This window comes from Bos mutus, chromosome 12 (genome assembly GCF_027580195.1).
Source record: "Bos mutus isolate GX-2022 chromosome 12, NWIPB_WYAK_1.1, whole genome shotgun sequence".
NCBI classification, from domain to species: Eukaryota; Metazoa; Chordata; class Mammalia; order Artiodactyla; family Bovidae; genus Bos; species Bos mutus.
The window spans coordinates 50,455,643-50,483,162 of NC_091628.1; the positions used below are offsets into that span (position 1 = coordinate 50,455,643).

The following is a 27,520-nucleotide window of genomic DNA, read 5'->3' on the forward strand; positions in this document are numbered from 1 at the left end:
CCGGACCAGCTGCGCTCAAGTGCGCCACGTGGAGGGCGCGCGCCAGCAGCCGGACCAGAGCCGGTCCTTAACGGGTGGTACCGGAGCCCGCAGCCCCGCCACTCCTCCCGGGTGTGTCGGACCCTCCCCGGGGCCTCGGAGCGGCGCGGTCTTGCCTGATTGGGGTCTGCAGCGCGGAAAACATGGCAGGCCATCTGTGACTCCGGGTCGTCGGGCTGAGCCTTGATCAGGTAAGCAAAGTAGGTGAGGTCCTGGCTGTTGTGGATGAAGCGCGAGATGTGTTGCGCCTTGTGCTCGAAAATGAACACGGCCGGGTTGGGCTGAGCGGCCGTCGAGCCGGAGCCCCCAGTGGCCCCGGCGCCCGGCGCAGGGATGCAACGCAGGAAGGGCGCGCTGAGCACCAGAAGCACCTCGCGGGCCGCCGGCGCCCCGCAGCCGCCCGCCTCGGGCTTCTGGCTGCGCCGGCGGATCTCGGCCATGAGCCAGGGCAGCATGGGTAGCGTGGTCCTGCGGTCCAGGCACGACCCCCCTACGTACCACAGCCGGAACCTTTTGTCGCTCGGCTTCCCCGGGCCAGGCTGCGCCGGGGTGCCAGGCTCGGGCTCCAGTGGGTGCGGGAACGGCTCATCCTGAATGCAGCTGGGGGGCTCCATAACTCACTCCTCCCGAGGAGGGCACGGAGGCGGGGGGAAAGGCCCGCCGCGCCCCCCACCCCCCCAGTTCTCGCGTTGAAGGCGCCGCCGAAACTGTGCCAACTGCTGCGCTGGGCCGTGCGCCCTACTCGGCGCGACCCCGAACTCCGCGCCCTAACGACCCTGCCCCATGCAGCACTTCTCCGGGCGCGGCTCCCGGGCTTTGGCGGCGGGCACCCGGGCAGCGCCGGCCAGCAGGACTGGCTGAAGAGGGCGAGTTAAATCGCCATTCTCCTTTCTCGGGCTCGCGCGTGGGGTCAGACCTCCCGTTCCTCGTCCGCGGCTCCGCGGGGTCCGAGGGCCCTCGCCGCCCTCTCCGGCGCTGCAGAGCCGCTGCGGCCGCCGCTCGCCGCGGGCGGGCACAGGGAGGCTGGGCGGGGAACCGGCTGTGGGCGGGCGGGAGGGGGTGACTTGGGGCGGAGCTGATTCCTACCAGGGTGACCGGCTGTCACCTGGAAGGTCGGGGTCCCTGGGCTTCGGCGCGATCGGTACCCCCGGAGGGCCTGCGAAAACTACTTCGGTGGAAAATAACAAAAACGAAACGCGGCCTCGCGGGGGCCGCTCCTCCTCCGGTCGCTGCAGCCCAGCTCGCTGCTCCTCCTCCTACTGTTCCCGTCCCTCCCTCGCTTCTTCCTTCCTTCCAGGCTGGCTGCTTCTTTAATCGGGCTGCCACCCCGCCTCCGGACGGGCGGGCGGGCGGAGACCGTCGTCTCTGAAAGCTTATCTGAGAAGTCACCTCTTTGCCTCTTTTTCCGGCCGCGGTCCCCGACCGCTCCTCCAACCCGCCCCTCGGGCAGCAGTCTTGCGCCCAGCGCCGGCCCTGCCCCGACCAACTCGTCCTCTCTCGGGTCGCCGAGATCTCCGTTTTCTTTTGGGTGTCTCTGCTGCCCTCTGGAGAGGGGACCATTCTCAATGGGACCCTAAGACTTTTTTTTTTTAAGTAATCATATTTGCTTGGTTTCAGTTCCTTCTAAAGTCTACATGATTTCTGAATCTTATTTACTAATAATCTCAAAAAATACTCATGTTTTAAATCACGAAATTATGATGAATTTTTTTCCATTTCAAAAGAAATTTATGATTCTTTCATTAACACACACAGGGGCTTTGGTCATCTGAACAAAGAATATTTTTTTTTTAAGGAAGGTTTTTTAGGTCTTTGTTTTTCAAGGGAAATGAACACTTGTTACACGTTTGATTTTGACCTCAAGTCCTAATCAGATCTACTACCCTGGTGACCTAGAAGGAACTTTGTTGGCTCTGATATGCTTTTCCCTTTCTCAAGGCTCTCAAGGCTCTTGGTAGACTGTCTCTTTGATGCTGTTCTCTTAAACCTCTCTATTGTGTGAGAATATTACAATAGTAAAGTGTACTCCATCATTCCCTGTTCAAACTGCTTTGTCCTTTAGGGTCAGAGTAGCGCTTAGTCACTCAGTCACATCCGACTCTTCCCAAACCCAACAGTAGCCCGCCTGGCTCCTCTGTCCGTGAGGATTCTTCAGGCAAGAAGAGTGAAGTGGGTTGCTATGTCCTCCTCCAGGGAATCTTCCCAACCCAGGGATCGAACCTAGGTCTCCTGTATTGTAGGCAGATTCTTTATTGTCTGAGCCACCAGGGAAGGAGCTAAGAGAGGGTTATTGTAAGATTATATCTTACAATATAATCAACCCACTTCCTTCCACTGCCTCCTCAACCCACTTCCCCTCACTCGAAATGCTTAAATATTACCACCCCGTATCTGTTTGGAATGGGTTTTCTAAATAAACACACCTGACAGGTTATACAGTGTGCACAAGACAATATGCCACAAAACACCACTCTCTTCCTTTCTCTCACAGAGGTATTCAAGTTCCAAAATATATTCCCACCATGTTCCATGTCCATCTGTCTTTTGGTTTTTCCCAGTCTTATCCAAAGCAGTCTCATTCCTACATTCTTCATCCACTACATCAAAGTAGTGCCTTCCACTGCACCTCTAAAGTTGGAAGATTGTGATCCCAAGTATCCAAAATTCCAGAAAACAATCCGGTCACATGGTAACAGCAAAATACAAGGCCTTGCCCAACATTTCAAAACACCGCAAACTAACAAAAATAAACTGAAAAAAGTTTTGATTAAGTCCTATTTCCCTTGTGAGAGCATTTCCCAAACAAAAGTTATTTTTTATGAACCAAATACATCTGACAATCTACACCCATATCAAGGTCACCAATCACTGACCCTAGGGCAGATTGTGCTTGTGCTTAGTCACTCAGTCCTGACCAACTCTTTGGGACCCCATGGACTGTAGCCAGGATCCTCTGTCCATGGAATTTTCCAGGCAAGAATACTGGAGTGGGTTACTCCAGGGGATCTTTCCAACCCAAGGAGGGAACCCAGGTCTCCCACATTGTGGATGAATTCTTTACCATCTCAACCGCCAGGGAAGCCCAGGGGAGACTGTTACATGAGCAAAAGAAAAATACATGTAAAAACAGAATAGAGAAAATGAGGAGCTGTTTCAGTTTCCTCCAGGTGTCAACCCATTCTTACTGAGTGCAGTCCAACAGCTGTAAATGTCAACCCTCCTTCAGGACAGTTTGCTTTTCTCTACCTGCCAGACTAGCTCCACCAACATTCCCTTGGCTTTCTCCTCTGACTTCTGGCACAACCCACACTCTCATCACACTCTCATCAGCTTCCCCACTAAGATGCTGAAGGTGATTCAAGACTTTCTCCTCCGAGGTCTCCCCCCACATCATGGCATCCGGTCCCATGACTTCATGGGAAATAGATGGGGAAATAGTGGAAACAGTGTCAGACTTTATTGTTTTGGGCTCCAAAATCACTGCAGATGGTGACTGCAGCCATGAAATTAAGACGCTTACTCCTTGGAAGGAAAGTTATGACCAACCTAGATAGCATATTCAAAAGCAGAGACGTTACTTTGCCAACAAAGGTCCATCTAGTCAAGGCTATGGTTTTTCCTGTGGTCATGTATGGATGTGAGAGTTGGACTGTGAAGAAAGCTGAGCGTGACAGAATTGATACTTTTGAACTGTGGTGTTGGAGAAGACTCTTGAGAGTCCCTTGGACTGCAAGGAGATCCAACCAGTCCATTCTGAAGGAGATCAGCCCTGGGATTTCTTTGGAAGGAATGATGCTAAAGCTGAAACTCCAGTACTTTGGCCACCTTATGCGAAGAGTTGACTCATTGGAAAAGACTCTGATGCTGGGAGGGATTGGGGGCAGGAGGAGAAGGGGACGACAGAGGATGAGATGGCTGGATGGCATCACTGACTCGATGGACGTGAGTCTGAGTGAACTCTGGGAGTTGGTGATGGACAGAGAAGCCTGGTGTACTGCGATTCATGGGGTCACAAAGAGTCGGACATGACTGAGCGAGTGAACTGAACTTAACTGATTGTCCATCTGGTGGCTCAGATGGTAAAGAATATGCAGGATACCCGGGTTCAATCCCTGGGTCAGGAAGATCCCCTGGAGAAGGAAATGGGAACCCTCTCCAGTATTCTTGAGAATCCTATGGAGAGAGGAGCCTTGTGGTCTATAGTCCATGGGATTGCAAAGAGTTGGACGTGACTGAGCCACTAACACGCACACTTTATTGTCCATCTTGCAGCTTCCCAGGGGGCTCAGACAGTAAAGAATCTGCCTGCAATGCAGGAGACCCAGTTTTGATCCACCAGAACTTGGTTCTGGTCTTCAGATATGCTCTCACGTGCTCTCAGGTGAAAGCCATGACATCCTCCAGCAGCCTGTTGATGACAAAGCAGAAAATGCTCCAAATCTTCCTACAGGGCCAGCACTGCCACTTCCGCCTGTGCTTCTACCTAGCCCATGTCCAGGGTGAGCATATTTCCTGCCTTCTCTTCAGAACTGCACCCCGCCCCCAACCTGCCCTAGGATGGCTGATCAACAGTTACTGCTCAAGTCAGAGCCACCTGCACTACTTGTCAATAGTATTTTAGAATTATCTTTTTAAAAATCTCCCTCTACTTATTTTGCTTTACAACTTCTCTGAAAGGAAACAGAGTTGCATGCAAACTGCGTGCAAACACAATCACGATAAAGTATTTTTAATTCCAATTTCACTTTAAGATATGACATGGTATGACAAACATGCATCTTCGTAGCTTTTGGTGCAGCCGATTTCTTAAAATATGGAAAAATTCCATTTTATTCATTGTATCTACACAGTTCAGAGCTAGTACAGAGATTTCTCACCCTTTTATATGCAGTAATATGTCAATATATTTCCAAGAAACACAAAAAACATTCTAGGGAAAATCTAACCATTCTAATTTTTAAAAAGAAAGAAGTTACTTTTTTTTTTTTAAACAGAAAGTCTGGCTATCTTTTTTTTTTTAATTTTTTAAATATAAGTTTATTTAACTGGAGGCTAATTACTTTACAATATTGTATTGCTTTTGCCATACATTGACATGAATCCACCACGGGTGTACATGTGTTGCCCATGCTGAACCCCCCTCCTACCTCCCTCCCCATCCCATCCTCTGGGTCATCCCAGTGCACCAGCCCCGAGCATCCTGTATCATGCATCGAACCTGGACTGGCGATTCGTTTCACATATGATATTATACATGTTTTAATGCCATTCTCCCAAATCATCCCACCCTCGCCCTCTCCCACAGAGTCCAAAAGACTGTTCTATACATCTGTGTCTCTTTTGCTGTCTCACATACAGGATTATCGTTACCATCTTTCTAAATTCCATATATATGAAGGTTCTTTTTTTAAAAGCAAATTGGACTTTTGTTCTTTTCACTCATTGAATTATAATTAAGAGGTAAAAAGTAAACAAAAGAAGTGGGAAAAAAACTGAAAGTTCTTAATTTTCTCCAAAGAACTTACAGGAAAAATGAAAATCTAGGTTTCTCTCTCACTCTCTTATTATTTTTTTCAGTTTAATGGTATTCTTTCTATAAATACACTTTCTATAAAGTTCTGGGACTATTTTTATCCTTTATGTAGGATCACAATGATCAATTATTATTCCTATGCTGAATTTCTGGATGCACCCTGATAGCTCTCATAAATAGAATTTAAGCTCCAAGATAAAGACATTATTAATGGGTTAGATTTACTCAGCTGGTTTACTCACACCACCATGCGTTTGTGCAAAGTAGAACCTTGTCTCAAGAAGCAGAGACAAGTTCTTGGAATGTGATTAAAACATTCTAGAACCTTATCAGAAACTCTTATACAGATCCATTTCCCTAGGCCACATATTTGAGATCTATAAAAGACAAAGAAAAGAACAGAGATCTGGGGAAAGCACAGACGTCTTGTGGGTTCTATCACATCAACAAGCTTGGAAGCTAGGATTGAATTTGGAGCCCTGGCAGGCCATTTCCTACTGGTGAAAGAACACGATGCAATAAACAACATCTACTTATTGACAGAAACACAGAAGAACTGTCTTTTATTACATAACATCCTAAGCGTGATTGCTTCCTTCTCTGGCAGGCCCTCAGCCATTTCTTTGTGACTTTTTTGTGTGATGTTTATCTTATCAGGCATTAATGAGCATTATTACTTTTACCAATATCTGATCCTCTCTGTATCCTGACACATGGGAAGATAGACAAAATCATAAGACTTGTTTTGGCAGGAAAATGTGACCAGAAGTGGCCTGGGTCACATCTTGAGTAGAAGCATTTAAGGCCAGTAGTCCAGGCCCCAGCTCACTCTTGCTGTCCAGCCCGACTCTTCCCCTTCAGTGATCATGGTGGAAACGTCCACCATGAAGGCTTCTTGTGATCATAGCATCAGCACATGGAGGACAGTTGTCTTGGAGAACCTCCCAGGCACACAGCACACTTCCTATGAGTGGGAAATAAACTTTTTTCACTTTGTTAAGCCACTGGGATTGTGCAGTTGTTTGTTGCTGCTGCTGCTAAGTTGCTTCAATCATGTCCGACTCTGTGCAACCCCAGAGACGGCAGCCCACCAGGTTCCCACGTCCCTGGGATTCTCCAGGCAAGAACACTGGAGTGGATTGCCATTTCCTTCTCCAATGCATGAAAGTGAAAAGTGAAAGTGAAGTCGCTCAGTCGTGTCCGACTCCTAGCGACCCCATAGATTGCAGCCCACCAGGTTCCTCCATCCATGGGATTTTCCAGGCAAGAGTACTGGAGTGGGGTGCCATTGCCTTCTCCAGGAGTTGTTTGTTACCTTGCTGTAAATCTATTCTATCCTGTTCAGTAAGGTTATTATACTATGGTATATAAGATATCTTATATAACTTGCCTTATTATCATTTATGGGCTCCCAGGTGGCGCTAGTGGTAAACAACCCATCTGCCATAAGAGACTCCAGTTCCATCCCTGGGTCAGGAAGACCCCCTGGAGGAGGGCATGGCTTCCCACTTCAGTGTTTTTGCCTGGAGAATCCCCGTGGACAGATGAGCCTGGCAGGCTACAGTTCATGGGGTCGCACAGAGTCGGGCACAAGTGAAGTGATGTAAGACACACACACATTATCATTTATACATTTGGTTTATTGCATGAATGAACCACATGGTAAACTATTACTTTCTTACTAACATTGTATCACCTGCAGAAACTTAGAGAATTGTATGCACATTAAAAAGTGTACAGTTATAGTTTGACCACTTGAATTTAGAAAAGGACAAGAGGATGAAGATACAATTTAAAATGTTTGGTGGCTATTATACCAAAAATCTGCAGGTATATGATGTTTACTAAATGGTGGGGTAATAAATCATCCTCTGACACCCCCAAACCTTCCACTTCCACTGCTACCCCTCAAAAAGGCCAAAGCATATGTTCATGAGACGCATCTCTGACAATATGAAGAAGTATCTACTAAACAGCCCTGTAGGCACTGCTACTGATGTATCCGAAAGTGTACCTTATATATTTTTTTAAAGTGCTCCTTTACTATCCCAATATTATAATGTTTTCAGCATTGACTAGAAGCTGTAACATTCAGTCAAATCCTAGTTTAAAAATTGTACTACATGAGAATTATAAGAGCCCAAGCTAGCACATAAGATTGGAAAGATTCATTGCAACCTCTTAGCTTGTTTCCTTTCTTCCAGGCACTAGTGTGCTCTCTTTTTTTTCTCTGTGTCTCTCTGTCTCTCTCTTGCATTCTGTGTCCTCCCTAGACATCTACTTTTCCTTCCCTGCTCAAAAATCTCTAACTGAAGATACATATTTCCTAAAGCTCAAAGCACAAATCTTTCTAGTCTTATAACTGCTGCCCATGGTCCCCCCATTCCCTCAGCCAAATAATCCTTCGATTCTCAATGTATTATATGCTCAGTTCTTCATGGGGCTTCATAAGCTTCTTTTTCTCCCCAATTGCCCTTGCTTCCTGCAGCCAACAACTTGAATTTCCGTCATCTTTCACAACAGAAATACTCATCTATTGTTCATGACCCAAGTCAAGAGTCATGTCTTCTGTGAAGTTATTTTTTACTTCCCCAGTCAGAGTTAGTGGCCCTATTTTCTTTGGTCTTTTTTTTTTTTTTTCCTTACTACATTTACTACTGTAGCTCTTATTACATTTATAATTACTGGGTGATTTGTCTATGCCCACCCCCCACCATGAAGAGAGCATCTTGAGAGAAAGGATTATTGGTTTTGTGCTGTATTTTATTCCAGCTGAAACTACAGTAGATGACATTTATTAGGGTCTTTATAAATTCATTCCAATCCCGAAGAAAGGCAATGCCAAAGAATGCTCAAACTACCTCACAATTGCACTCATCTCACACGCTAGTAAAGTAATGCTCAAAATTCTCCAAGCCAATCTTCAGCAATATGTGAACCATGAACTTCTAGATGTTCAAACTGGTCTTAGAAAAGGCAGAGGAAACAGAGATCAAATTGCCAACATCCGCTGGATCATTGAAAAAGCAAGAGAGTTCCAGAAAAACATATATTCCTGCTTTATTGACTATGCCAAAGCCTTTGACTGTGTGGATCACAATAAACTGTGGAAAATTCTGAAAGAGGTGGGAATATCAGGCCACCTGACCTGCCTTTTGAGAAACCTGTGTGCAGGTCAGGAAGCAACAATTAGAACTGGACATGAAACAACAGACTGGTTCGAAATAGGAAAAGGAATATGTCAAGGCTGTATATTGTCACCCTGCTTATTTAACTTATATGCAGAGTATATCATGAGAAACACTGGGCTGGATGAAGCACAAGCTGGAATCAAGATTTCCGGGAGAAATATCAATAACCTCAGATATGCAGATGACACCACTCTTATGGCAGAAAGTGAAGAAGAACCAAAGAGCCTCTTGATGAAAGTGAAAGAGGAGAGTGAAAAAGTTGGCTTAAAGCTCAACATTCAGAAAATTAAGATCATGGCATCCGGTCCCATTACTTCATGGCAAATAGGTGGGGAAGCAGTGGAAACAGTGTCAGACTTTATTTTTCTGGGCTCCAAAATCACTGCAGATGGTGATTGCAGCCATGAAATTAAAAGACACTTACTCCTTGGAAGGAAAGTTATGACCAAGACTACATATTAAAAAGCAGAGACATTACTTTGTCAACAAAGGTCCATCTAGTCAAGGCTATGGTTTTTCCAGTAGTCATGTATGGATGTGAGAGTTGGACTATAAAGAAAGCTGAGCACAGAAGAATTGATGCTTTTGAACTATGGTGTTGGAGAAGACTCTTGAGAGTCCCTTGGACTGCAAGGAGATCCAACCAGTCCATCCTAAAGAAGATGAGTCCTGAGTGTTCATTGGAAGGACTGATGTTGAAGCTGAAACTCCAGTACTTTGGCCACATGATGCGAAGAGCTGACTCATTTGAAAAGACCCTCATGCTGGGCAAGATTGAGGGTGGGAGGAGAAGGGGATGACAGAGGATGAGATTGGATGGCATCACCAACTCAATGGACATGAGTTTGGGTAAACTCTGGGAGTTGGTGATGGACAGGGAGGCCTGGCATGTTGCGGTTCATGGGGTCTCAAAGAGTTGGACACAACTGAGGAACTGACCTGAACTGAACTGAAATATTGAGTGAATAAATGAATAAATGGCAGATGAGAATTTAAGAATCTAAAGTTGAAGAGAGGATTTTTAACATCACAGAGGCAATATGCCAAAATGATTTAATTAGCTAATTTCAGGTAAATGTACTAACTATATCCATCAGCTAATTAAAAATACTAGAAAATAACAGAATTCCTCTCCAAAATTGTGGTAGAGTTCTGACTGGAGATCGTAAGCAGAGCACAAGTGTTTATGACTGAATAACAATTTCAGATACTATCAGGACTTTCCCCTATTGTTCCCTGTGACTTTTCCCAACCCAGGCAACCTAAATATTGCTTATTCAGGAAAACGATGACACAGCAGAACACAGATAAGAACCTGGCAAAGGCAAAAGATTTTGAATACTATGTGCTCTCAGAGTCAGTTTCTATTGCTCTTCATACTGAAAAAAAAAAAAAAAAAAAAGTTTTCCCAAATTTGGGAGATAGAGATGAAGAGAGAGGAAATAAATAAAGGACAGTTATTAGAAAACTAGATATAAAAAAAAAAAAAAAAACTAGATATAAAAAGTATGATTTTCAAGTCAGTAGAATATTGATCTATCTAGTAGGAAAGGAAAGGGAATAAAAAGAGAAAAAGATGAGAAAGGAAACAAAATTAAAGTGTGGTAATTAGGAAACTTAAAATAGTATGGCAATAGTAACTCCATACAGTAACCATACTAAATGTAAGTTAGTTACTCTAATAGATCAAAAGATAAAGACTTAAAGATCCAGAAATATGTTGTCTACAGAATCACTTTTAAAACAAAAGGATATACAAACAATTGAAAATAAATAGAAGAAAATATATTAGGCATACATGAATGAAAAGAAAATCAGGGTTGTGGTTTCAGTGTCAGATTAAATAGAATTTAATGTAATGAAGGGGGTCATGAAGAAATATTTGCCAGTATAAGTATTAAGAAGATGATATTATACTTAAACATTTACACCCTGAATTGCTGTCAGATACAAAAAACAGCAACAAAAATAATAACAGAAAAAAAATTAGTGATTTTTAACAAATCATTCTCAGATACTATAAGATTAAATAAGCTAAATATAATCAAATTTCTAAATTTAATAGTATGATTTACAGTTTAAATATATGTAATGAATAAATGAATAGATAATACAAATTTTTTTTATAGAACACCTGTGAAAGTGGCTAAAAAATGACTATGAACCACATCACCCAGGAAGCCCATAAATTCCAAAGGATTGCTATTATATACAATATATTTTCTGATTAGTATTCAAGGTAATTAGAAATTGAGAACATAGGCTTATAAATCCATATATCTGGAAAGTAATAAATATGGCATTGAATAATCCTGATTAAAAGAAAATTTTAAATGTATAGAATTAAGTTTAAAAAATTTTCAAAACTTATAGAATACAGATAAATGCATTGATTAAAGTATATTTATCAAAATAAAAAATTAACAATGAATGAAAATAAATGAACTAAGAATTCAACTTAAAAAAAAAAAAAAAAAGAAAAATTTTATAGAAAAACCCAAGGAAATAATAAGTAAAGAAGGAATAAAGTTAAGTCTAGAAATCAGGAAAATAAGGAATGGGAAAACAATAGAAAGGAATAGCAAGGAAGAATGTTAACGTATCTATTGAGCATCTATGTTGTTTTAGAAGATTTGGTGATCATATTTTTTGCCTATTTTTAAAATTAGGGCCAAATCATAGAATCTCCCCATATTAGGAAGCATAAAATTTTGTTCAACATACATTTTCTATATTTCTCCCAGTTTATCATTATCTTTTTGGAACATAACAAAAAGAATACAGTTGGGTTTTTTTTCCAAACTCTCATGGAATAGTCAAAGAAATTAACTGTACCTTGTCTTTTAACATAGTTTAAGATGTCTTCACAAAAATTGAGGTAATTATTCGTTTACTTCAGCCTACACCCCAAATACCAGTGCTACTTCTTAATGCTCTTGATAGATAAATGGATGGCAAGAATTATAAAAGCAACATTTTTTAATTAGGTAATTGAGGCATCAAATAAGTGAGTAATGAGAATAATGTTGTAGAAAATGAACACAATGCATAGTAAAAGATTGCTAATCAAATGCACAGTGCTTGGCACACAGAAGGTGATTAATGAAGTCTGGTGAATGAACATGTTTAGAGCTCTCTTGAATGCCAAAGAACAGAATCAGTTTCAGAAGTTAAAAATTTCTGCAGAGGAAACAGTTTTTTCTTCTACCATAAGGCAGGGATAATTTTACAATACCCATTTTTTGTCTTACTGCATAATTCAGAAGTGCCTCAAGTGGTCTGAAAAACTCTGTTATCATAAAAACCATTTGAGGGATGAGAAGAAAGAAATGTAGGGTTAAAATGAACAAATGTTTTTTTGTTAAAAAAAATATGTACATTTGTTTTAATGCACATTTTCAGACCAGACAGCTCCACACCAGCCAAACATATGAAGTCAAGCACAAGTTACAAAATACTATTTGAATAAGGATATTAGTATGGAGAGATTAATCACTTCCTGCACTATGTACTCTTTTATTATTGAGTGAAATTTCACATTTATGCTCTTCAGAATTACGTGGATTTACACTGATGTTATTGATGCTGCAGTAAAATTGTCCCCTGTAAAAGTGCTTCCTGTTTAATTAGTATTTCTAATGGTCCCTAAAAAGCTTAAAAATAAATCTATTTTAAATCTATCATGGGAAATTATTCCACATTTTCCTTGCTGATTTTAAAATGCATCACTCAAGCCACTAATATAATAGAGATTAAAATGAATAAATATACATGTAATAGTTTTAAAACCAATCTTTATTTTGAATTGGTAATGCATATAGAGAGTAGAGAGTTTGAAAAGTATAAAAAGATAAATACACCAAAATGTAAGTCTCCCTTCCACTCCCTTCCCCAGATACCCATTTCTTTCTGGAAACAACCATTGTTACAAGTTTATTATGCATGGATCTAAAAATGAACTAATAATAATAGCCATCATCTGTTGAATATTCAATTCTGCACCCAGGTTCCTCACAAAAATCATATGAGATAACTATTATTAACCTCACTTTACAAATAAGAAAACTGAGTCATACAAACATTGAGTATTTTTTAGGGTCATGCTTTGTAAGTAGGAGAATTTTGGTTCAAACAGGGTCATTACTCATTTTTGTACAGGTTGTACTCAAACAGATACTATACTAGAGAAAACAGCTAAGAAGAAGCTCGCTGAACAAGAGGGCTTCCCTGATGGTCTAGAGGTTAGGATTCTGCCTGTCCATGCAGGGGACGTGGGTTGGATCCCCGGTTCAGGAAGACCCCGCATGCTGTGGAGCTACTAAATCCATGCACCACAGCTACTGAACCCTCAATCTAGAGCCTGTGCTCCACAAGCAGAGAAGCCACCACAATGAGAAGCCCACGCGCCGCAAGGAAGAGTAGCCCCACTCACTGCAACTAGAGAAAGTCCTCGCACTGCAGCAAAGATCCAGCACAGCCAAAAACAAATTAGACAAATAAATCTTAAAAAAAAAAAAAAAAAGAAAGAAAGAAACTAGCTGAACTGATAGTGAAGGACAGGGAAGCCTAGCATACTGCAGTCCATGGAGTCGCAAAGAGTCAGACACGATTCAGCAACTGAACAATTAGGGTAATTGAGATTTGATAAAATGTAAAGATGCCTTTAAAAGGTCTTTAACAATTAAGAATACTTTATTTACTTCTTAAGTAATATTTATGGAAAACTTCCTATGGTCCAGGCACTGGAAACATGGTTGCCATCCTCTCCTGAGGAAGGCAGGCAAAGGAAAAGCAACTACAATATTATGAGTATACAGAAGTTGAGATCATGCCATAACAAAACTCTAAAACATGTGACACTGATTCTAGGGCCATGTGGCAGAAGGGAAGGAAACTGTTAGTGGAGGCAGGAAAAATAGCAAGAAAACAATTTCAGGAGACTGGGGCGGGGGTGGGGGGGGGAGGAAGAAACTGCTATAGAAGCTTAAAAACCAGTGACCTATGTTATGTAATGCTAAAAGTATCGCTTGCAGTAACTTGGTGCACCCAGTAACATGGTGGACTTCTGGATTTGAGCAGGTTTCAAAGAGGAAAACAGAGTGTTCGTACTAGCGGAAGTAGGAGCTTCAAGAAAGACAAAGGCTTGGAAAACAACTGGCCCCTTTGTAAGCAGAATTTAAATAGATTGTAGGGGGGGCTAGAATTAGTCAAGAGTATAAACTCTTATTTTCAGCTTCTGGAGCAAATAAAAGATTTTCAAATTAAAACATGACCTAAGGATAAAATCAAAGTTATAAGACTTTTTTATAAGACTTCTAAGCAATCCTAAATTGGTGCTTTCTTGGGCTGAATAAAATGGCTTCTCAAAAGCTTAAAGATGTAGGTCACAAAAGCCTGATCCCAAAGTAAATTAGTCTAAAGTATAGAAGACTGTCTTGAAAACAAGTGTGTTTTTGGCTTCTAGAGCATGGAGTGGATTTTCACCTGGTATATAGGAAACTCCCAATATTCTTAAGGGAACTGTACTAGCAAAAGTACTGCCAACCTGGGCTAACAGGAACCATGACTATTCAGATCATAAAGAAGTTTCTGGGTTCCTAACTTTATGCATACAGGAACAGGCTGAGAAAGTTGCTTAAAGGGGATACAGGGAGATGAACTGCAATTGGGCATTTGGAATTTTAAACGTCTGTGGGTTATCAGAACAGAGAAATCAGAGGAGTTGAACGTCTGGTTCTGAAATTTAGGAGACAGATCTGGGCTAGAGATATAAATTTGAGAATCATCAGCACATATGAAATAACAAATCACAAATCCATGCCACCTTTCGTTGAAATACAGGCTAAATCTTGGAACCCCCGCATCACAAATGTTATTCAGTGAGAATCTTTAACAGAAGCAGAATATCGCTGACACAAGTGCTTTTGAGGACACAGAGCACTGGGCTACTTTTACAACACTATCCTATCAGTCAGGTCCTAGAAAGAAAAAAACTCACCCTTGATGGATTCAAATAAGATTTTGGTGAAAGGAGTAACAAGGTGTGGGCAAAATGAGGAGAACAGGGAATACTGAGGCACTGAGAGACTTAGAGCAGTGGGGAACCCATACTACACCTATGACTGAAAAATCAAGAGTAGGAAATGGTGTTAATGGAACTTGAAGGGAGCACTGCCCAGCAGAACCTATACAGTAAATCTACATACAAATGAGTTCCACTCCAAGAACAGGTTCATAAGTCCAATTTGTTCATAAGTCAAGCACAGTTAGCCTAGGTACCCAACTAACACTATCAGCTATAGAGTACTGTATTGTAATGGGTTTATAATATTTTTCACACAAATAATGCATAAAAAAAAAGCAAAAATTAAAAAAAAAGTTTTTTAATCTTACAATACAGTACCTTGAGAAGTACAGTTGGCAACCCACTCCTGTATTCTTGTCTGGGAAATCCATGGACAGAGGAGCCTGGTGGGCTACAGTCCATAGGATCATAAAAGAGTGTCAGACAAGACTTAGCAACTAAACGACAACAACAGTACAACAGCTGGTATACAGGGACTGGCACTGAGTGAACTGACAAGAAGAGTTACTGACTGGGAGGTGGCAGAGCTGGAAGACCATCAGCAACAGGAGATGGAGGGCAAGCTGCAATTTCACTCACCTTTGACATGGCTTTGGACATGTAAATGCATGTTTGAGTCTTTGAAATTTCACAGCTTGAAGGTTCACATGTAGGGGACTTACTGGGGGTGGGGAGAGCAGCTACTGCCAAAGATACGGCACAGAGAAGGGAGCGAGCAGAGAAGAAATGCCCTGATCTTGCTGTCCTCTTGTATGACATCTCCTGCTGGTATACATGCCACTGGACAAGCCAAAGGGGCATGAGTGATACAGTCCTCACAGAGGACAATTTTTCAAAGCAGAACACAAGCGGTTATAATTCAAATGTCAAAAATGCAAGAGTATGTAGCACTAGCCAAGTAGGGAGAAGGCCATGTCCAATTTATATATGTAGGTTCTGTATCATAAATATGAATCACTGGGCAGTTTGCTCAGGACAAAAAGAACCTTTTTGTGATATGCTATTTTTAATTACAAAAGGATTACTATCGTCATCTTCTCCTTCAGAATGTAACATTAACTCAAAACAATAGATACTGCAGTTTATTTTTCATGTTTGTTATGATAATACCTTTATCAATTACATCAGTATTGCATGAAATTGTATCTGTTAGAATATTTGTTGTAAGAACTGACTCTACACACCTACTTCATAATATGTACCCAGCATTGTGATGCCTAAGATACTAACAATAAACCTAATAACTTCTCTGTCACTTCACTGGTATTTAATTGGCATGAAATAGATTGCTAATTGGGATTCATTAAAACATTTATTTTGGCTTTCTCCTCATAGACCTATTTACACAAAACAGGCTTTGTGATCCCAACAACTTCATGTCTAAACACATGTCAAAGCATTTTTCTTACATGATGTGGATGATAATTTCAGTCTGAAGAGCTGATGACATCAAACACAGAGGGCTGACAATGAGAAGGAAAGATGTATAGGAAACCCTGAAGAACATCAACATTTAAGGGAAATACAGACCAAAATGTAGCATGCAAGAAGTCTAAGAAGGATGAACCAGAGACATAGGAAGAATGTGGTTTCCCATGGAAACCCAGGAAAAAAAGAAGTGGTCCACATTTTTAAAAGGTGCATACAGATCAAATAAGGTGAAGACTGAATTGGTTCCCCTCCATATTTAGCCACATGCCATGTTATTGGTGACTATAGAGAATGTACTTTTATTAAGAGCAGGAGACTGAATGAGAGAAGCAGACATTAAAATGCTAAGTATAGACAAAATTTTAGAGGTTGCTTGTCTGTGCAGAGAAGAATAAAGGCTAGTAGCTGAAGAGGTGGGTAGGGAGACAGGAGATGATTTTCAATTTGGTTCAGTTTAGTTGATTTTTAGCTAAAAAAATCAACTATTTGACTGAGACTATTGAGCACAGTTAAATACTACTGGGAAGAAGCAAATGAAGTGAGAGAAGTTGAATATACAGAAGAGAAAACGGTTACTCAAAAAAATGGAACAAAGCATCTGTTACAAAGTACATGCTTGGTAGGTATCTGTTAAATAAATGAGTGAATTCCTTTACAAGTAGGGATGTATTTAAGACCACAACCAAGTGAAGGAATTATTTGTAGACATGAGGCATGAGATCTCTTCCATCAAAAAGGCAGAAAAGGAGGACACAGTTGTAGATGCACGTCATTTGGTAGATGTGAGGTCAAGAATTTGAGAAAGTTCTATTAGATGATTTCTATTTTCTCTGTGAAATTAATGATGAATCATCTGAGAGATAAAATCTGAGGGTGGCAGATTGGAAGGACTGAGAAGAATGAAAAAGGTTTCTGAATAGTATTCTGAAAGGATGCTTCAGAGAGAAGCCCCTTTCAGCAGCTGCCAGCCTCTGCAGCGTTCATGGTGGCTGGTGAAAGGGGGTGCCCAGTGCATGCTCCCAGTACAGAGCCTTAGGGCCCCCTCAAGTGAACACACCATTACCTGGCATCCTTCCCTGCTCCTCCCTTACTTGAAATTCTTGGCCACAGTCTTCAGTATTTTTTCTCTCCTTTGTTCCTGTCACTGTTCCACCAGATTTGGTAGATACTGATAGCACCCTGGGGGCTTCCCTGGGGGATCAGACAGTGAAGAATCTGCCTAAAATGCAGGAGACTCAGGTTTGATCCGTGGATCAGGAAGATCCCCCTAGAGGAGAGCATGGCAACCCACTCCAGTATTCCTACCTGGAAAATCGCATGGACAGAGGACGCTGGTGGGCTACAGTCCATGGGGTGGCAAAGACTTGGACACAACTGAGTGACCCTGAGCACATACACACACACATACACACACACACACACACACAGAGCTAGTTCATGACCTTGGACCATTCTGCCTCCTAACCTGGGCAATGTCTCATGGTTCCACTGGAGGACATTTTTAATAGCTCATTACAATTCTGAGACCTGCTGAGCCAGATATGACCCTATCAACAAAGTACTCGCCAGTCTTCAAAGGATCAAACTGGGCACAAGATCTAAGAAGGCAGGGAAAAACGTGAAAGTGAAATTCGCTCAGTCACATCTAACTCTCTGCGAACCCATGAATTATACAGTCCACAGAATTCTCCAGGCCAGAATATTGGAGTGGGTTAGCCTTTCCCTTCTCCAGGGGATCTTTCCAACCCAGGGATCGAACCAGGTCTCCCACATTGCAGGCAGATTCTTTACCAGCTGAGCCACAAGGGAAGCCCAAGAATACTGGAGTGGGTAGCCTATCCCTTCTCCAGCAGATCTTCCCGACCCAGGAATCGAACCAGAATATGCACTGCAGGCATATTCTTTACCAACTGAGCTATCAGGGAAACCTGATAAGAAGGCACGGAAGCCTACTTCATTGTCTACTGAGTCTCTACACAGAACCTGAGTCATCTGTGCACTAACACCCTTGCTCATCTAACATGCTTAAGTCCTAAGGGCTTCAATCCCTCCACTCTCCCAGGTACCTGACAGTGGAAAGAACTTGTCCCTTTGAGAGGAGATGCTGCTTGAAATCTACATCAATATGACCTTAGCAAACAGCCTCAACAAGGAAACTTTATTAGGATATAACATAGAAAGCCTAACATGCCCCCAAAAGAGAAAACAGTCATAAGATAAGCAGTTTTGTTACAACAGTCAGAGGAACTCCTAAATCTGTATACAGCTGAATATTACAGTCCAACACAAGAGTTGAACAAACAAACTACATGCCAATTGTAGTTATGAAGAGGTGGCAAGAATACACAGAACTGCAAAAAAAGATCTTCATGACCCAGATAATCACAGTGGTGTGATCACTCACCTAGAACCAGACATCCTGGAATGTGAAGTCAAGTGGGCCTTAGGAAGCATCATTATGAACAAAGCTAGTGAAGGTGATGGAATTCCAGTTGAGCTCTTTCAAATCCTAAAAGATGATGCTGCACTCAATATGCCAGCAAATGTGGAAAATCCAACAGGACTGGAAAAGGTCAGTTTTCATTTCAATCCCAAAGAAAGGAAATGCCAAAGAATGCTCAAACTACTTCACAACTGCACTCATCTCATACGCTAGGAAAGTAATGCTCAAAATTCTCCAAGCCAGGCTTCAGCAGTATGTGAACTGTGAACTTACAGATGTTCAAGCTGGTTTTAGAAAAGGCAGAGGAACCAGAGATCAAATTGCCAACGTCCGCAGGATCATCAAAAAAGCAAAAGAGTTCCAGAAAAACATCTACTTCTGTTATATTGACTATGCCAAAGCCTTTGATTGTATGGATCACAACAAACTGTGGAAAATTCTTCAAGAGATGGGAATACCAGACCACCTTACCTGCCTCCTGAGAAATCTGTATGCAGGTCAAGAAGCAACAGGTAGAACTGGACATGGAACAACAGACTGGTTCCAAGTTGGGAAAAGAGTACATCAAGACTGTATATTGTCACCCTGCTTATTTAACATATATGCAGAATACGTCATGCAGAATGCTGGGCTGGATGAAGCACAAGCTGGAATCAAGATTTCCGGGAGAAATATCAATAACCTCAGATACCCAGATGACATCACCCTTATGGCAGAAAGTGAAAAAGAACTATAGAGCCTCTTGATGAAAGTGAAAGAGGAGAGTGAAAAAGTTGGCTTAAAGCTCAACATTCAGAAAACTAATATCATAGCACCTGGTCCCATCACTTCATGGCAAATAATGGGGAAACAATGGAAACAGTGACAGACTTTATTTTGGGGGGCTCCCAAATCACTGCAGATGATGACTGCAGCCATGAAATTAAAAGACGCTTACTCCTTGGAAGAAAAGTTATGACCAACCTAGATAGCATATTCAAAAGCAGAGACATTACTTTGCCAACAAAGGCTCATCTAGTCAAAGCTATGGTTTTTCCAATAGTCATATATGGATGTGAGAGTTGGACTATAAAATAAGCTGAGCGCCGAGGAACTGATGCTTTCGAACTGTGGTATTGGAGATGACTCTTGCGAGTCCCTTGGACTGCAAGGAGATCCAACCAGTCCATCATAAAGTAAATCAGTCTTGAATATTCATTGATACTGAAGCTGAAACTCCAACACTGTGGCTACCTGATGCGAAGAACTCACTCATTGGAAAAGACCCTGATGCTGAGAAAGATTGAAGATGGGAAGAGGAAGGGGATGACAGACAATGAGATGGTTGGATGGCCTCACCGACTCAATGGACATAAGTTTGAGTAAGCTCCGGAGTTGGTGATGGACAGGGAAGCCTGGCATGCTGCAGTCCGTGGGGTCACAAAAAGTCAGACACAGCAACTGAACTGAACTGAACTAATTAACAATGTGTATATAAAGTATTTTTTAGAAACTAGGTAATTTTAAGTCAGTTCTCAACAAAATTTCAGAGAATGCAACACAAATTCTTGGATAATATATATAGCTTCATGAAAAACTTTACCAAATAACTGACAATCTAGTGTTGAGATTATGAAAGAGAAAACACTGGCGAACGTGGCTTAGGAAATTTATTTTAAGCAAAAGTGGAGGGAGGAGGTGGAAGAAAGAAAAAATGACGTCTGAAAAGTTAAAAACATTCCGAGAAGGAGTGAGACCACCTCTGGATTATATAGTTACAAAATTTTTCCTTCACTTTGCTCTAATGTATATGAAAAAGTTATTCAGACCATGCAGTATTTTTTACAGTTATGGCTATAACTCTAGAGGAGAACTAGTCATCTGTTTTGGATCATTAAACTCAGTTGTACCTTTGATTAAAATTTCACTCTTCTCTCAGCTACTCATTGTGATACTCCCTGTTTTAAAGTAATTCTCCCTTGTTAAATGATGCATTGCTTCCTTATTTAAAAAAAAAAAAGCAATGAGAGGCAGATTGCTGAAAGAGGCTATTATTTTCTTATTACTTTGCAAAAACAATAGAAGAAGTCCTGGAACAGGGAAGCTAGAAAATCTGTCTCGTTGGACGTCTCTTATAAAAGAAGGAAAAACTTATTTTCAAAATAAGCAAAGAAAAAAACTGGACAAATTTCATGCAGCATTTTCATCAGAAAAAAGAGAAAGCGCAGAATAAAGTCCTCACAAACCATGACAAAAACACTTCAAAAAGACATGCTGACCAAATGTGAAACTGTAAAATCTAATATTTCAAAACAAACTAAAAGAAATTAAGAAAAGTATAGAAGCTATGAAAGAATAACATAAATTAGCATTAGAGAAACTCAAAAATAGCAAATGCAGAATCCAGAATTATAAAGCAAGGAAGCTGAGACCTTTGTTGAGTTTCTGTCTGCCCTTTCTTTCATCTGGCCCATCAAATTAGCCCATTATTTCCTAGGCTAATTCTATGTTTGCCACAAGCCTGTGCGGTGCTGATAGAAACAGCAAATGAAGCACATGGTAGCTTTCATTGAGCAAGAAGCCAAAAGCAGAAAAACAGCAGCGAAGGCAAAGAAAAGGTAAAAGCTGAGAAAAGTTATCTTGAGCAAACAAAGGGGTAGTTTCATTCAGCTCTAGTCAATCACTGGCATGGGAGAATGTACATGTAGTATTTTGGGGCCTGTACTGTTTTAAAAGACTCTCAAATTGAAAAAAATGTATGGAGTTCAAAAGTGCATTTCTGCTGGACAATTAGATGTGTGACTCTTAAACTGAGGCTGAAGAAAAAACACCTATTTGTTTATTTAGCCATTCATTCATTCAATATTCAGTTTTGTTGTTTGACGTTTTAATGATTACATAATTTATAATAAGGCACTTTAAAGGATGATCATTTTATTGTTTTATAATCTTATTCATGTTTCACATATATTAGAGTTATGATTCCTGTCTTCAAATGTTTACCATGACTTGGGAGAGTTTTAATGTTTAGATTATTTATTCTGTTCATCTTAAGATATCCCTCAGTCTTATGGTCAGTTTCTTTTAAAATGTTTTAAATAGTTTTAGTCAAATTAGTTTTTCCAAATTATTTGTATGTAAAACAACTTTTAGAAATTTCTTAGCATAAAACAAGCATCTTTTACTGCCTATTATGGAACAAGCTGCTTACCAATTCATGTATCACTAATCAGAATATAAAAAACACATTATCTGGCTGAAAGTATACTTTAATTATGGTAGTATGTATGATTTACGCCAGCTGTATGATAAAAATTGCTCTATGGTGTATCCTGGTCTCCCATCTTGAAGTAAGAACAAATATATTTATAGACAAAATGCTAATGTTTTATAATTTTTTAATAAAACAAGGTAAATTATCAGGATAGTAAAAAACCCAACTTACCTATTGTACAGCACAGGGAACTCTACACCATATTATGTAATAACATATATGGGAAAAGAATCTGAAAAGGATGGAGATATATATATATATATATATATATATATATATATATATACATACACACACACACACACACATACCTGAATCACTTTGCTGTACATCTGAAACTAACATTGTAAATCAACTATACTCCAATATAAAATAAAAATTAAATTAAATTTAAAGTAAAAATTTTTAAATACAATTTTTAAAATGATTTTAAAATATAATACAATTATAAATTATATATAATTTAAATTATAAATTATTTATAATTTTATAAAATTTAAAAATTTAAAACATAATTTTAAAATAAAATATAAATCTATATGGAAATTTTCACACAAATAAAAAGGACAATGGCATAATGAACCCAAATATACACATCATCCAACTCCAACAATCATTAATAAATAGCTAATCTTTCACTTACACTCCAATATCTAAATGTTCATGGGTAGAAACGAACTCCTCAGCTGGTTTTTACTCACCCTGTAATTTCAAAATCACTGCCACAGGAAATCTTATCTCCTCAAGGGCATGACCAATGTCATTCTCCTCAGTATCCTTGACTCTTGGTATGTGTGCTCCAGAGACACCAAATATATGAATGATGAATGTTTAGATGTCTACCCTAAAAGCAAGGGGTTTTTCACACCCATCTATGAGTGGCATTTTTAGCAAGAAATAAAAAATACCCTCTTTTCTCATCCCCCAAACTAAGTCACTGCTTCTACAGTGTGAAGGGGTTTGCACGTGTTGGGAGAAGGCAGTCTGCTTCTCCAGGGTTTCCCACATGCCCTGCCATTTCTTTGTAAATTCCTATGGGCCAGAATGTTAATATCTGTCTGAAATCATCAAACCTGTTGCTTAGTCATCACGGGTCAGAATCTGAAATCAACCTACATCCTGCAATTATGACCTTAATAATAACAGTTCTTTAGTAGCACATCTTAAATATTTCTTTGCCCTTTCCCTTGGCACAGAAATGTGAAACACAATGAGATATGTAAGTGCTTTTCTTTAACAAACGTTCTTCATATGCCGAAACAGTAACTAGCTGAAGATTAATAGCTACATTCTCCTGGGGTACTTGGAACTCAAAAGAGAATAAATCAGGATCAAGTTCATCAAGCTATGCAATCCATAATATTCAGTATTTCTGTGTGCTATGAAATGGTTACATCAATGGCTGGAATATCCCCCTTATCAAATACAGGACTAGTCAAATCGGCACCCTTCATTGGAAAATAACACGTAAAACAGTAAAATTCCATTTAAATGATGGCAAATAAGTTCTTATTCAAATTTGAAAACCTTAATACTTAAATTCTGAAATTCTTGATAAATATAGTAGAATGAGGTCTTCCCAGGTGACACTGGTGGTAAAGAACTCTCCTGCCAATTCAGGAAACCTAATAGATGAGAGTTCAATCCCTGGGTGGGAAAGATCCCCTGGGTGAGGGCATGGTAACCTACTCCAGTATTCTTACCTGGAGAATCCCATGGACAGAGCATTCTGGTGGGCTACAGTCCATAGGGTCGCAAAGCGTCAGACAGAACTGAAGCAATTGAGCATGCATAGTAATAGCAGAATGAATAGGCTAAATTTATACTAGCATCATTCATTTTGGGAGAATTAATACTAATATTAATGAATGATCACAAAAGTTAGATTATTTCTTTAGGCAATATATAAGAAGTTATTTAGTAAGTTACCTCTAGAATTTTTAGAAGAGTTGACTTATGCCTGTGCAGAAAAGAGTTAACATAGCACTCCTGACTGCTTATACTTAGAGCTGGCAAGGTTGGCCCTTCATTGGCATCTGGGAACTTGGATTCCAGGAGAATTCCCACCATTGACTGATATGAGCGGTTCACTGTGTCTCAACTGTTTTTACAAACAATATAATTACGCAACCCTCTGCATTACTTCTGGGAGTTTGAAATTTGGGTACATGCCAGGCAGGGGTGCCCATATGATAAGCTCTCAGTAAAAAAAAAAAAAATCTAGGTATTGAGTCTCTAATGAGCTTCCCTGGTTGGCAACCTTTCACACAATTAGACACAACTTGTTGGGTTAGGGATTAAGCACATCCTGTGTGACTCCACTGGGGAAGGAATCTTGGAAGCTTGCAACACTAGCCCCACATGCCTTTTCACTTTGCTGGTTTGCTGGTATGATTATATGCTGAGTCCTGTGATTACTCCTAGTAAATTACTAAAACTGAAGGTAGTCTTGAGTACCCCCCCCAACAATCCCCTAATCTACTTTGGAAAGAACCACTTAATCTGAGAATTAGTAATCTGCACCCCAATATGAGAAATAGCTTCTAAATGCATTACCAATGAATATTTAAGTATTTCCCAAGCATTGTAAATCAAGACATACGTAACAATTGTAATTATAATTTGTTCTGCTTTTGGTTACAACGTTGCAAGCCATTAACAAGGATTTTTTTTCTAGTTATTGTCAGCACAAGTCACCCATGACTACTGCTCTCTGCATCAGGCAGGACCCAAGGACAAAATTCCGATCTCTTTTAAGTATTTAGGCTTATCTTGAACTTTGTGTTTTACTTTTATCTAACCACGTCTCTCATGAATGCTTGGGGTTTTTTTGTTCGGTTTTTAACTTTGAAAACTAATGGTTAATTGCAACCTAATCTAAACCATTGTACAGGATAGTACCCTGTATATATGCTTCTCTGAACTGAACTCAGCTATACCGCCTTCCCGCGTTTAAGTGTGCGCGCGCTCTGCCACTCAGTTGTGCCGAACTCTTTGTGACCTCATGGGCTGTAACCCACCAGGCTTCTTTGCCCAAGGAATTTCCCAGGCAATACTGGTGTGAGTTACCATTTCCTACTTCAGGAGATCTTCCCAGCCCAGGGATGGAACCCGTGTCTCCTGCACTGACAAGCAGATTGTTTACCGCTGTGCCGCCGTTTTCCTACTCCTCTTTTATGTGTCCTAACTTCCACAGTTTCTCTCTCTCTCTCTCTAATTGCAAGTATAATTGCCAGACATTTCAAAACAGTTTAGATAAACCATACAGGAAGGAAGGGAGTACTGAATGGGCAATATATCCAAAGAAAAAATAGTGGGAAAAAAAGGGTAAGCTCTTAATATCGGTAAATGAAAATTAGTCAATATACAACTAATTTTGTATGTGTCCATAATATCCATGTGGGTCTTCCTCTCCTTACTTTTTTAGTTCTTATAATCTCTAGTAGCGCAGCCTCTTGTGAACAACGTTGAATTTGAAGCCATGGGTAACTAGCTTACTAAAGGATCGTTGTGAAGACTAAGATACAGTGAAAATGGGGAATTTCAATTTAGAATTTCTTTTCTTTCCATGGACTTTTTGACATGGAAGTTCAATCTCAAATGCTGTCTCCTTCTGGTTACCACAGAAGACACTGAAGGCCAACAGTTTCTTTTCAGTCATTTCTTAATTTCATGAATAAACCAAAGAACATGCGTGCGCACTAATTCACTTCAGTGGTGAGCCCACCAGGCTCCTCTGTCCATAGGATTTTCCAGGCAAGAATACGGGAGTGGGTTGCCATGCCCTCCTCCATGCCCAACCCAGGGATTCAACCCGCATCTTTAAAGTCTCTTGCATTTCCAGGCAGGTTATTTACCAGTAGCACCACCTCAGTTCAGTTCAGTCGCTCAGTCGTGTCCGACTCTTTGCAACCCCATGAATCGCAGCATGTCAGGCCTCCCTGTCCATCACCAACTCCCAGAGTTCACTCAAACTCACATCCATCGATTTGGTGATGCCATCCAGCCATCCCATCCTCTGTCGTCCCCTTTTCCTCCTGCCCCCAATCCCTCCCAGCATCAGAGTCTTTTCCAATGAGTCAACTCTTCCCATGAGGTGGCCAAAGTACTGCAGTTTCAGCTTTAGCATCATTCCTTCCAAAGAACACCCAGGGCTGATCTCCTTTAGAATGGACTGGCTGTATCTCCTTGCAGTCCAAGAGACTCTCAAGAGTCTTCTCCAACACCACAGTTCAAAAGCATCAATTCTTCGGCACTCAGCTTTCTTCACAGTCCAACTCTCACATCCATACATGACCACAGGAAAAACCACAGCCTTGACTAGACGGACCTTTGTTGGCAAAGTAATGTCTCTGTTTTTGAATATGCTATCTAGGTTGGTCATAACTTTCCTTCCAAGGAGTAAGCGTCTTTTAATTTCATGGCTGCAGTCACCATCTGCAGTGATTTTGGAGCCCAGAAAAATAAAGTCTGACACTGTTTCCACTGTTTCCCCATCTATTTCCTATGAAGTGATGGGACCAGATACCATGATCTTCGTTTTCTGAATGTTGAGCTTTAAGCCAACTTTTTCACTCTCCTCTTTCACTTTCATCAAGAGGCTTTTTAGTTCCTCTTCACTTTCTGCCATAAGGATGGTGTCATCTGCATATCTGAGGTTATTGATATTTCTCCCGGCAATCTTAATTCCAGCTTGTGCGTCTTCCAGCCAGCATTTCTCATGATGTACTCTGCATGTAAGTTAAATAAGCAGGGTGACAATATGCAGCCTTGACGTAATCCTTTTCCTATTTGGAATCAGTCTGTTGTTCTATGTCCAGTTCTAACTGTTGCTTCCTGACCTGCATACAGGTTTCTCAAGAGGCAGGTCAGGTGGTCTGGTATTCCCACCTGGAAAGCCCCATAAAGAACATAGTAACCATGATTAATAAACAAGAGAGAAGTACCAGCACTCAGCCAGATGAAGTCATCTGAGGAGGCTCATCTCTTCAACAACTCTCCAGGTAGTGAGAGAATCACCATTTGGTTTTAATTTGGCTTTTAGCTGGGGAAGGAACTTTATCTTGTAAAGGAGCTCTGTTTCTATAAGACCAATAGTCTATTTTCCTATCTCCCTTTCAGGAACAGGCATGCTCACTGCAGACACTACAATCCCAACAGCAGCAGCCAGCTGAAAGCCAGCAATTTTCAGTGTGAAATATAAATCCTGCCACTTACTGCCCATATAAGGGCAAATAAAGCAGAAAATTGACCAAAAAAAACCCCACAAAACTATCCCAGTGCAGATTCGCTACAGCTGCAAAGTTGTCTCCATCATATCCAAATACAGACCCGTGTAGGAACCAAAAGCCAATATATCTGCCCAGCCCCATCCACACCCAACACACACTGGTGGGACAGAGACAGGAAAACATAAGGAACAAACTCCCTCTTACTTGCTTGCCTACTTACTTATTTGAAAGATGAATGGGAGACACAGCTCTCCTTATCCACAGCAGTGATGAAATCCTGCCAGGAAGGAATTATGAAGACCTCCTGCCCAAGG

The 27,520-nt window shown here is 40.7% G+C and overlaps 2 protein-coding genes and 1 long non-coding RNA gene across 6 annotated transcripts in view; 1 reads left to right on the top strand and 2 right to left on the bottom strand.

Annotated features, from left to right (window-relative positions):
• The window catches only part of TBC1D4 (TBC1 domain family member 4), a 210,246-nt gene extending 208,764 nt beyond the window's left edge, over positions 1 to 1,482 (bottom strand). Inside the window, exon 1 of one of the 2 annotated variants that reach the window (XM_070380585.1) lies at positions 156 to 1,482. In XM_070380585.1, coding sequence (XP_070236686.1) covers positions 156 to 653 — 498 coding nt within the window. In that variant the 5' untranslated portion in view covers positions 654 to 1,482. The remainder of the gene's footprint in view (positions 1 to 155) is intronic. The other variant, XM_070380586.1, reaches the window with a different exon arrangement.
• LOC138990208 (uncharacterized) lies at positions 128 to 27,519 on the top strand. Its single transcript, XR_011466327.1, has 3 exons — positions 128 to 230; positions 26,827 to 26,978; positions 27,097 to 27,519. It is a non-coding gene; the product is annotated as an uncharacterized lncRNA (long non-coding RNA).
• COMMD6 (COMM domain containing 6) overlaps positions 6,507 to 27,520 on the bottom strand; it is a 33,776-nt gene continuing 12,762 nt past the window's right edge. The window contains exons 3-6 of one of the 3 annotated variants that reach the window (XR_011466323.1): positions 27,427 to 27,510; positions 22,677 to 22,819; positions 22,147 to 22,207; positions 6,507 to 6,536 (exon numbers count right to left, since the gene is read on the bottom strand). The gene's annotated coding sequence lies outside the window, so the exon portion shown is untranslated. Of the gene's footprint in view, positions 6,537 to 22,146; positions 22,208 to 22,676; positions 22,820 to 27,426; positions 27,511 to 27,520 lie in introns of those variants that run through there. The other 2 variants (XR_011466324.1, XR_011466325.1) reach the window with 2 other exon arrangements.